Source organism: Ranitomeya imitator, chromosome 8, assembly GCF_032444005.1.
Source record: "Ranitomeya imitator isolate aRanImi1 chromosome 8, aRanImi1.pri, whole genome shotgun sequence".
Classification (NCBI taxonomy): domain Eukaryota; kingdom Metazoa; phylum Chordata; class Amphibia; order Anura; family Dendrobatidae; genus Ranitomeya; species Ranitomeya imitator.
The window spans coordinates 176,204,584-176,216,615 of NC_091289.1; the positions used below are offsets into that span (position 1 = coordinate 176,204,584).

The 12,032-nt window shown below is 40.4% G+C and overlaps 1 protein-coding gene across 2 annotated transcripts in view; it reads right to left on the minus strand.

The window, feature by feature from the left end:
• The window catches only part of SLC5A9 (solute carrier family 5 member 9), a 30,293-nt gene that overhangs the window by 1,451 nt on the left and 16,810 nt on the right, over positions 1 to 12,032 (minus strand). For both annotated transcript variants that reach the window (XM_069737958.1, XM_069737957.1), the window contains 9 exons: positions 11,021 to 11,101; positions 10,515 to 10,720; positions 9,729 to 9,864; positions 8,451 to 8,558; positions 5,524 to 5,674; positions 3,897 to 4,065; positions 3,603 to 3,818; positions 3,216 to 3,333; positions 1,272 to 1,346 (listed from right to left, as the gene is read on the minus strand). In XM_069737958.1, the coding sequence (XP_069594059.1) occupies positions 1,272 to 1,346; positions 3,216 to 3,333; positions 3,603 to 3,818; positions 3,897 to 4,065; positions 5,524 to 5,674; positions 8,451 to 8,558; positions 9,729 to 9,864; positions 10,515 to 10,720; positions 11,021 to 11,101 (1,260 nt within the window). The remainder of the gene's footprint in view (positions 1 to 1,271; positions 1,347 to 3,215; positions 3,334 to 3,602; positions 3,819 to 3,896; positions 4,066 to 5,523; positions 5,675 to 8,450; positions 8,559 to 9,728; positions 9,865 to 10,514; positions 10,721 to 11,020; positions 11,102 to 12,032) is intronic.

A 12,032-nucleotide genomic window follows, 5' to 3' on the forward strand; every position in this document is an offset into this window, starting at 1 on the left:
GTTAGTAATTGGGTCATCTTATAGACGCCTCATCTTTACTAACCTGAGGGCTTGATGTCAGCTGACACTACAAAGCTGATATCAACCCCACAAATATTACCCCACTTGCCAAAGCAGCAAGGCAAGAGGGAATAGACCTGGGGAAGCTGGGGGCTGCTATTTTTTAGGGGGGATCAATATCCATGGCCCTTAACCAGTCTGAGCTGGTTGTTTAAAATGGGGGAACCCTATGCAGTTTTTTTAAAATTATTTATATTAATTATTTTAAGAAATGGCATGGGGACCGCACATCATTTTTAAAACGTATTTATTTTTTGCACAGGCGCCAGCTTGTGAATACTCTCATCATCGTACACCTGCCCTCACTGCTATCAGTAACGAACTTACCGCCGAACAGAGGCAGTGTTTCTCGCACTGTCACACCCTATGTTTGGGCTGCGAACCTGAATGATAACGGGGACTTTCTGGAGAAGTCCGTGTTCAGGAACCGTATGTGGACACAAGGCGTTCGGTATGGGTTCGCCCATCACTAGACTTGACAGTTGAGTAATATTTTTTTTTACTCTAAAGTTTAGCAAAATGGTGGACAGCTGGCTACTGTTAAACTGAATTAGTGTCGAGCAAAGTGAAAGAAATATGTATCTTTGAGAATATGATTTTTTTGAAAATTCGAAGAGATTTGAATTAACATAGTAACATAGTAACATAGTAACATAGCTAGTAAGGCCGAAAAAAGACATTTGTCCATCCAGTTCAGCCTATATTCCGTCATAATAAATCCCCAGATCTACGTCCTTTTACAGAACCTAATAAATAGTAACATAGTTAGTAAGGCCGAAAAAAGACAAGTAAGGCCGAAAAAAGACAAGTAAGGCCGAAATTACGCCCAAATACATTTGCTAATCTCTATTAAAAGCTGAAAATTGTTGTAACTTTTGTAAGATCTTACAGCAGGGGTGTCAAACCGCATTCCTCGAGGGCTGCAAACAGGTCATGTTTTCAGGATTTCTTTGTACTGCACAGGTGATAATTTAATCACCTACACAGATAATGACTTGGTGATTAAATTATCACCTGTGCAGTACAAGGAAATCCTTAAAACATGATCTGTTTGCAGCCCTCGAGGAATGCAGTTTGACACCCCTGTCTTACAGGCATCTTAACTAAAAGCAGGTATAAGGTAGATGGTGTAAAGTAAAATATTGGTGTTCGCATGGAATTTCATAATTTATATTTGCAACTTAGAAGTCAGGTAATATTTTTGTTCTTACTGTAACTGTTTGCTTCTTGCTCCTCTACAGACGAACTACCATCCAGAATCTTAACTTGCGGGATTGAACTTTCGTCTGTAAATATAAACAGAAGTGAACATTAAAGGAAATCTGTCAACAGGTTCTTGCTACCTCACCTGAGAGCAGCGTTATGTAGGCAAAGAAGAGCTGAATCCAACGATGTATCACTTAGATTACTGGGTGCAACCATTCTGACGCAATCAGAGCTTTTAGATTTAGCAATGCAGCAGAGCTGAGAAAGCTAACCCCGCCCCCACCACATCTAACTCTGCCCACACCACAGCTGCCCCACCCCCAACAGGCTTCAGTGTGCATAGATATAGAAAGTAAGATGCTTATCACAGGAGGGGCGGAGTCGCACTAGCACATCCTGCTGTAGCTGCTGTAGTCCAGCAATGATAACCACCTGTTGATAAAACCTTCAGTGTAAGTAAACAGCATCACACAGTTGACAATTGTGACACATCATTGAAATCTGAGTTTTAACCCCTACCTCAAGATGTCCTCAGGTTACATAGCAAAAACCTGATGACAGATTCCCTTTAGGTTACACGAACAAAGATAATGAGCAGTGACTATGCCAACTTAGCCAACTAGGCTCTTAACATATTAGGTCACCTTAGTTCGCCACCTGAATTTCTTAACCCCTTTGACTATGAGGGAACAGACTATGGATAAGACAACATTAGCATAAATTTTCAGGCTTAGTGCGGGCAGAAGGCAGATGCAAGGCAGGCAGGGCTCTTGGACAAAGCTGTTGGAATGGAAAGTGTGAGAAGCAAGAAAGAAAGGAAGAGGGGAGACACAACCTGGAAAAGGGCTCCGTGGAGGAAGGTAAAGACAGTAGATGGAAACTGGGAACACAACAGTAGGTAGCAGCTATCTTTAATTGAATATCCCACAATAGAAATGTATCAGCGAGACACAGGATGGGTGATAAATGCCTGATCACGGGGGAGACACTTATTAATAGAAAAGGTCTTTTAATCCCTCATCTCTATACTGCATGACCAATGTGAGGACAACTTTGGGTGGAGCAGCAGTTGGGCATACATGGTGGTTCTGCTCCATTCACGGCCTGTGGGACTGGTGGAGAAAGTCAAATAGAGTTATCTGCTCTTTCCATTGGCCAGTACACATTGAACGTACGTTGAATGTAGGGTGTGCGCTCGACCAGTGATTCGTTAAGACTCTTTTTCCCTTCTGTTGTATAATGAGAATGAATGGGGAATGAGGTACCATATTTTCTGCCTGATCGTCTGGTAGGCTTACAGATGTCCCACTAGAGTTGGTCTGCACCTCCTCCCTACTTGCAGGACACATTGTGTGGATGCGGTGTTGGCCCGCTCACAAGCTCCAACTTCAGGATGTTTTGTGCAACTTTGTGGGAAGTCTCTTTGGAGAAAGGAATGGACCCTATTAATTCCAAGGTCTTGATCCAGCCTCCAAAGTTCTTCCAGCTTGACCCTCCTCCTTTTATGTGAAGTTACTAAGCGACTTTTTTCATCTTTGTGGCTGAGATCCTGATGGCAGTAACACCTATACTGTATTGATGGTGGCCCTGGTCCACCTAGCCACATAACAGAGAAGAAGAATAATAAGAATCTAGTCCAAACAAGGAGGAAGGAACAAGATGATTTTGGATTTTTTGGCAATTGTAAGAAAAATGGAAAAATGATAAGTGCAATTTAATGCATTTTATGTATTAGGTCTGTAAAGTTGATAAAGGGTCCATGATATTTAATGCCATGGAGCCTAGATAACCCTCATTCTGCCCCGGTAGGCATAGAATTACATTTTATTTTGTTCTTAAATTCCTAATATTGCATTGCATTATTGGTCACAATGTCATTAGTGGTTCAGTACAAAGCTCGACTAGAAGTCTTCAAATCCTAAGATTACAGAGAGAAAAGTCTCCTTCACCTGGCTCTTTCTCAATAGTTGAAGATATCACAGGAACATCTGATGAAAGATCCATTTCATCTTTCAGGGAAAGAGTTTGATCAACTTTATGTCGAGTCCACCAAGTCATACGACCAAGCTAGGAACAATAAAAAGTGTTCAAAGAAGTAATCAGTCCACGACAAGGTCCTAAAATATGAAGGCTATGCATATAACTCCCAAAATATAATAATCATACAATTTTTGTTTTTCAAGAATGAAAGGGTTACAGAGATAGAAGAATCCATCATGTAGTTCCTTGGAAATATTTTAAAGCGGACATTCTCTTACAGTTGAGTTTCATATTTTGAGGTTAGTAATGATTCATAAAGTATCACGTACTATAAGAAGACCCCACTGTATCCTTACCTCATCGTCAGGTATAGCTTTAGTGCACAAACTGATAACAATGCAGATGAGTGATGTCAATCCAAACAGAAGCATGGCAAAATACAAGTAGTGGACGTTCTTGAGTACTGAAGGTCTTGTGTCCTCCTCCCCACAGTTTGGAGCAATATACACAAAGTCCATAATCATTCGAGTCAAGCCCACCAACAGGCCAATGAGCAAACCCCAAAAAGCAGCCTGCAAATACATACAAGTCAAGTGTAAGAATCACTTGTACGCAACGGATACAATAGAGACTTTGTCGTAGGCACTTACTGGTTCAGTGAGTCTCTTGACAAAAATTCCCAAAATAAATATTGCAGTGACCGGCGGGGAGAGGTAGCTAGTGACAGATTGCATATAGTCAAAGAGCAGACCACTGTTTGCTGCTTGAATTATAGGGATCCACAAAATGCTGATAACCACAAGTACCACAATGAAGACTCTGTGACGGAAAATATAAGATTTCCATGAGTTCTTAGATAAAGAAACATTACAAAATATCTTTGACTCACTGACTTTTTAGCGTGGAGGGCATGTTCTGTAACCTGTGCAGAGAGGCGGAGGAGGTGAGCTGTGACCATCAACTAGTCTGAATGGCGGAACCTGTATTATCTATATATTACTGTTACCATGTGAATATCTAAAAAAAATACCCAACTGCTTACTAAGATAGTGTCTTTGACATCTCAACAAAATTTTACAAATAAAAATGTCCTTTCATCACCTCCTTTCTTGATAATTCATCCTGACCCAATCCAACTACTTGTTGACAATCTGACATTCAGCCTCTTCTTTTCCTACTGGTACCACTGGCAATTTAAAAAAGATTCCACAGGCTGCCTGCTATGTACTGGCTATTGGGCACGCTGCAGCGACACGATTAACTACTCCCACTCAGGCAGGAACAATAATTATCAACGCCGCAGTCGCTACAACGACACCCAAAGACCTGCACACGGTAAGCTGCCACCAGCTTCGATTAAATGGGTCCGAAGCTAACCCAAAACAGTAGCGTAATTCCCTTCAGAAGACTTAGGGTACGTTTTAGAACAGGAAGAACGAATCTAGTATTAAATATTATACTCCGTCAAAGGTTTCAGGCAGTGTTTATAAACAGTATTAAAAGGTATCAACCACTGAGGACTCTCAATTCTAGAAAGATTCCTAGCAGTTTCAATCTCAACTATGCCAGGTCATCTGGAAGAAAAGAATGAGGTTACCTTGGGCACATACCAAGGTCCCTAAAAACTGTTGAGACTGAAAGGGTCATTACTGTATGGTGGTGGAACTGAAATTTGGATTGGGAGTTCGATATGACTTTAAAGGACAAGTGTTTTTTTTACAATATCATAGAAATAAAACTTTAATACATTTGTTCAAATATAATATTTCTCTTACATTCTGTAATCACATTCTGTAAGTGTTCAGCTCTTGCTTTGTTGCTAATTTTTATTGTTTTTACCCAAGGAGTTTGGTTCCAAGGATCCTCTGGGGCGTGTCTTTAGGCTGCTCTGTGTAATTACCCTGTGATTATACCCTCCTGGGAAAGACCATAAAAAGTAACACTAAATAAAAAGGCCCATCTCTCCGTAACCCGTATGATGGATTTAGTAAAAAACAAAAAACTGAACACTCAGATGAGCAGCGGGAGTAAAATGACAAAAACTGGACACTTTGGCCTTATATCAGGGTCTCTGTAAGTAACTCCATACAAGGGCAGAATTATATAAACCAGACCATCCGAAGGTCAGGGATGCCTACTGGACACCTCGCAATAGCTCAACAAGTTTTTTACTCCAATTGTTTTTTTATTTTTCTATTTGTTCATTGTTATACCTGTCACCATTCCATTTCATTATTTTCCCTCTATTTATCAGAATCGTGGTTGCCCGGACTGTACCTGCCGACAATCATCAGCTCTCTTTCCTTAGCATTCTTTCGTATACGTATCCAGATGTCAAGGGTGAATATAGTACTGGCACTATTGAAGATGGACGTGAGAGAACTCATGAGAGCCGCCATGATTACTGCTATCATTAAACCCTTCAGTCCTGGGGAGAGAAAAATCAATAAAAATTAGCGGTCATTAATTGAAAGGTTGCATGGTCTGTTGTAGATTAGAAACATGACAGCAAACATAATATCATTTACGGGGATGAATTTGGTCATGGCGGAGGCATTGTATCAGGCTTTACAAGTCATCACATGATTGGCTAGTGGCTACCAATCCACTAACACATGTTTTATCTCAAGTTATATCTGCAGTGTCAATATCCTACTTTCTGCCACAAGACTCATGTACTACAGAACCGTACAACCATTGGGTGGTGCAGAATCATAATATGGTGCTCATATTAGCGTTTGCCTCCAAATTCATGTGGATATTTACGGAGATGTTCAATATCAGATTTGGCATTGCTCCTAAGGGAGAATAGCCATATGCAATGGGGCAAAAAAGTATTTGACACACCGCCGATTTTGCAAGTTTTCCCACCTAAAAAGAATGGAGAGGTCCATAATTTTTATCATAGATACACTTCACTTGTGAGAGGCAGAGTCTGAAAACAAATCCAGAAAATCCCATTGTTGGATTTTTAAATAATTAAATTGCATTTTATTGCATGAAATAAGTATTTGATCACCGACCAACCAGCAAGACTTCTGGCTCTCACAGACCTGTTAGCTTTTCTTTAAGAAGCCTCCTACTCTGCACTCATTACGTTTATTAATTGCACCTGTTATAACTCATTACCAGTATAAAGGACACCTGTTCACACATGCGATCAATCACACTCTAACCTCTCCACTATGGCCAAGACCGAAGAGCTGTCTAAGGACACCAGGGACCAAACTGTAGACTTGTACAAGGCTGGGATGGGCTACAGGACAGTAGACAAGCAGCTTGGCAAGAAGGAAACAACTTTTGGCACAATTATTAGGAAATGGAAGTAACACAAGATGTCATTCTTCTTCAGTCTGGGACTCCATGCCAGATCTTGCCTTGTGGGGTAAGTATGATTCTGAGAAAGGTCAGGAATCAGCCCAGAACTACATGGGAGTACTTGGTCAATGACCTGAAGAAAGCTGGGACAACAGTCTCCAACATTACTGTTAGTAACACACTATGGTGTCATGGATTAAAATTCTGCAGGGCACGGAAGGTCCCCCTACTCACTGTACAAGCCGGTTTGAAGTTCACCAATGACCATCTGGATGATGCAGAGGAGGTACTGGAGAAGGTCTTGTGGTCAGATGAGACCAAAATAGAATTCCAGGAAGCCAAAGTTTGAGTACAATCCCAAGAACACCGTCCCAACCATGAAGCATGATGGGGTAAACATCATACTTTGGGGATGCTTTTCTGTAAAGGGGTCAGGATGACTGCACCATATAGAAGAGAGGATGAATGGGGCCATGTCTCGTGAGATTTTAGCCAAGATGGTCCATAGCTGGGTCTTCCAGCATGGCAAAGACCCGAAACACACCGCCAGGACAACTAAGGAGTGGCTCCATAAGAAGAATTTCAAGGTCCTGGAGTGGCCTCGCCAGTCTCCAGACCTGAAACCAGTAGAAAATCTTTGAAGGGAGCTGAAACTCAATGTTGCCCAGCGACAGCCCCGGTAACCTGAAAAATCTGGAGAAGATCTATATGGAGGAGTGGGCCAAAATCCCTGCTGCAGTGTGTGCAAACTTGGTCAAGAACTACAGGAAACGTCTGATCTCTGTAATTGCAAACAAAGGTTTCTGTATCAAATATTAAGTTCTGTTTTTCTATTGTATCAAATACTTATTTCATGCATAAAATGCAAATTATTTATGTAACAATCATACAATTTGATTTTCTGGAATTTTGTTTATTCTGTCTCTCACAGTTGAAGTGTACTTATAATAAAAATTACTCCATTTTTTGTAGGTGGCAAAATCGGCAGTACTGTATATCAAAAACTTATTTTCCCCACTGTTTATAACGTCTTCCACTTATATAGCAGCAGTCAGAGGCCATGCCACTCCATGGACAGCCATTAAAGCATTAGTGCACATGGCTCTGCCATAAATCTAACACTTTCTAGAAGAGTTTAGTGGATATCAGTGGCCTACCCATAATGGTGGCAGACCATGCAACTGCTATAAGGCAGAGAGCTGGAGAGGTCTGGTGCCAAATAGCCTGGGATCCGACTACTTCACTAAACATCTGCCATATTGGTACATCAGAAGTTGCGAGGATTTGTATGGAGTGGACTCACTTGCCAAGTCCAATTGATACCCAGAGGGTGCCGGCTGTTTTATACAGCAGACACCCACCGGTAACTGTTGCAATTGGATCTAGCTTTGATCACAGCAGTTTCACCCCTTAGATGTTGTGGTGAGAAGCGACCATTGCATCTAAGTGGGAAGATGGAAGGGCATTCTGTCCCCACTCCCCACCCTTGGGCAATCACGGGAACCCGTTAGATTATTTATTGGCAGCTGTTGGCCAATTTGGTCCCATATTTGGACAATCACTGTGGGGTTTCCTGATGAAGAAGTTTGGAAGTTCGAAACGCGTTGACTAATATACCGCACTCCTGGATACCGTCCTATTAGAACGTCGCCGGCACGGGAGGTGAGTATAGGCTTTAGTATTTTATCGGGGCTCAACATTTAGTTTAAGAGTAGTGGACAAACCCTTTAATACCAGCAGCACAGGATTAATCCATTTATTTCAATTCTGATGACATCTCTCACTGTGACCTTTTTTTCAGACATACGGAAAAGTTTTATGGAGTTTTTAAAAGTTTTTCAGTTTAGCCCATTTCCCCAAAACTAGATAATAAATGAGCATCTCACCAACAGGCATGAGTCTAATTACCAGCATGGGATACGCAACATTTGAGCAGCTCACATTGATGCCACAGAAGTTATGGCATTCGTTAGGGTCAACGCAGCCAATCTCATCTGCAAAGGGAACATAAAGGAAGAGTGTCACTGCAAAATGACTTCAAGCTTTCAAGTTACATATATTTTTTTAACATTTCAAATTTTTTGTTTAATTTTTCATATGACTATCTTGATTAAAAAAAAATCTTGCAGTTTTTACAGAGCCTCATAAGGGACTGATACTTCCTGTGTTGTAGAGATCACTTCTCGGCAGTCATTTTATTATTATCAGACAGGATTAAAGTGACAAGTAACACCTACATGTGGATAACACAGGATCGATTATTCACAGCAGGTGATGGTCACAGCTAACCTTCTCCCCATCCCTGCGCAGTCACCTCTGCGCAGGTCACTGAGCATGCTCACAACGCTCCCATTGAAACCAATAAGTTAGTCCTAGACTATTACTGTAGATGGTCAATGTGGCTGCTGTAAAGTACATCTGTAATTGCTCACGCAAAACGACCGCCCTCATAATCATGTACAGAAAAAAAATCTAAAAATAGAAAACAAGGAAAAAAAATAGGAAAAAAAAAATATTAACCTCTAGTTTTAATTACGGTATTTAAAATATAGGTGATACATTCCCTTTAAAAAAAAGCTGGTGAACTTATCCACTTTTTTTTATAAGACATGTTTCCGTCCCTTTAGCTTCCGAACAGTAATTATACATTATTAGTCCAACTTTGTTGTGTCTTTGCGGGAATAGAAAAAAAAGGGTACAAAGTGATCAAAACATCACACTGTGTGTACCCCAACACAAAAAGAAACTTTCACACAGGTTCATTAACCAAAACAATAAAAAAAAAAAGTTATTGGTCTTGAAAAACTTTTTAAAAAATTCAGAAATTGGTTAAGCCAATAAAATTAAAATAAAAACTCTAAAAAGTTTGGTATTGCTATTTTTCTAACCATTTCACCCAACTTTTTTTTCCCCGTTTTTCACTACATTATATGGTAAAGTGAAAGATATCAAACAAAGCTACAACTTGTCCCACAAAAAAATACAAAAATAAAACAAAACAGGCTTTGTCAATGAAAAGTGAAAAAAAAAGTTATAGCTCTTGGAAAAGAGGAGGAAAGTGCAAAAATGAGAATTGGTCGTGTCCTGAAGGGTTAACAAGATATCAAATAATGAAAAACTTATATAAGGTCTGTAAAGACAAAGGATGGTAACAGTAACCTCACCTGGATATAATGCCCTGCTGATCATTCCAGGAAGTACCACGAAAAACGTGGGCAGGATTTTCAAGTATCCCCCAACAATAGAGCCCCCTTTGGCATGCGATAAATTCTTGGCGGACAGAGACCTCTGCACAATAACCTGAAAATATATTTCCCGTAGTCATTAATAGGGATCCATCCTGTAAACTGTGATCAATAAAGTAGATCCATCACCTGGTTTTACAATATAAACTTTGCACACTAGTAAACAGATCTTTTAGACTTGACGAGACTGGTGTACTCTCCTATCAGCACTTTAAGTGCTGGAACTTCCCTTTCATTTCACTTCCCAGCATGCATGGATCCTACCAATGTCTATTAGCTTGCCAGACCTGCAATAATTGACCATATCCAAGGCGATGCACAGAAAATCAGGAGGAGAGAGACAAAAACTCTCCTCCGTTTGCTGAATTTGCCTCGGCTTCTCTGCTGCTAGATACTGATTACACTCGACAACAGGCAGTGGACAGCAAGTTCCACCAAAGTGAGGCACCTAGTGGCCGGCGTTTTGCAGTGCGATTTCAGAGACAACGACATAATTTATAATTAATCTGATATGCAAATTGTCTATCATATAATCTATTACATGGAAGAAAATTGGATGAAAATAGAGGGAGTATAAATTCACCAAGAATTTTTTTTCCTTATTCTAAAAAGTCATAAACTCTTATGGTGTAATAATCGCAAAGTTACATTTTTAATTTCAGATATTTTTTTTTTGGGGGGGGGAAGCTGTGCTTTTTGACTCACCTGGTCTGTACACCAAACCCAAGTGGCCAATATTGTCAGGCCAAATATGAGTCCGGGCCAGGGCAAGTCTCCAGTGAGCGGGTCACGAAACATGTGGAAGGCGTCACTGCGGGGCAGGTGACATGTCGTGTTGGGTACTATTACTTTTGGAATGGCTTGCATGTATTTCTCTTCCAGTCCTGGGTACCAGCCAATTTCATTAAAAGCTGTAAAATTAATGCAAATATAAGGCATGAGGCCTGTGGTCAGTATGTACTCACCATAATTTAGCCCTTTTAGGCCAAGTTCACATGTTCAGTGTTCGGTCAGTATTTTACATCAATATTTCTGAGCTAAAACCAGGAGTGGGTGATAAATACAGAAGTGGTGACGTGTTTCTATTATACTTTTCCTCCTGATTTTGACTTATAAATACCGATGTAAAAGACTGACCAAATACTGAACGTGTGAACGCGGCCTTAAAATAATGCTTAGAATACGAAGACAGAAAATGATGGAAGACTTACATATAAACATGAGGATGAAGGCTCCCACCACCATGATGACAGTTTGCAGGGTGTCAGTGTAGATGACGGCGGCGAGTCCACCTATTGAATGTAACATAGCATATTTCACCTTAAGGCTATGTTCACATGCAGCATTTCTTTCTGTACGATTTTTTTGCAAATTAAAATTACCTTAAATGCTGCTTTTTTTACAGTACCTGAAAAAGCAAAAAATTTCATGCACACGATTCTTTTTGCATTTTTTAAAACTTTTTTCAGCTTTTCTGTAGAGTTTTTTTTTCACACCCAAAAAGAAACGAGAAAGTGAAAACATGCAACAAACATTTTTCGCACCCAGCGGGGGTGCCGGTTGGAGTGCAGAGGGGCTTTCTCCCTCCGCATGCCTGCTGTAGGCTGCAATCATTAGCGAGTGCAGTATTTAGGGGGTTAAAGTGCCAGGAGCGGCGCAGGCCCCTCTCCTGCACTGTGTTCCAGAGTGTCTGCAGACGTATCTATTTGGACCAGACAACCCCTTTAATTACATTAGTTCTATTCACCAAAAAAGCGGCAAAAACGTGCGGTTGCATTTTTTTTTTTTTGCAGCGTTTTTTTACATTCTATCATTGCTTCCTATGAGTAAAAAAAAAATGCTGCAAAAACGCTGAGAGAATTGACATACTGCATATTTTTTTAAAAAGCATGTTTTCCAAAAATATACCAGATTTCGGAAATCTCGCAGCTTTTACTGTAAAAAGCAGCTTTGATTTGAATAAAAAACGCAACGCGTAAACAAAGCTATAGACTATATAAAAGCTATAGAATAATCAAATTTTTTTTTTAAATTATTCTTGTGGTTTTTCTTATGGTCTGTTAGACCCGTGCACGTGACGACTTGATTCCACATCATTGGCGCTGACTGTCCCCGTATTGTGACGTCCTCAGTGCAAACATCACGTTTTTCGATCATCAGAGCAGGAATCACGGCACCATCCCTGTCCGTGATGTGAGACATTGTTTGTCTGCGCCTCCGCTC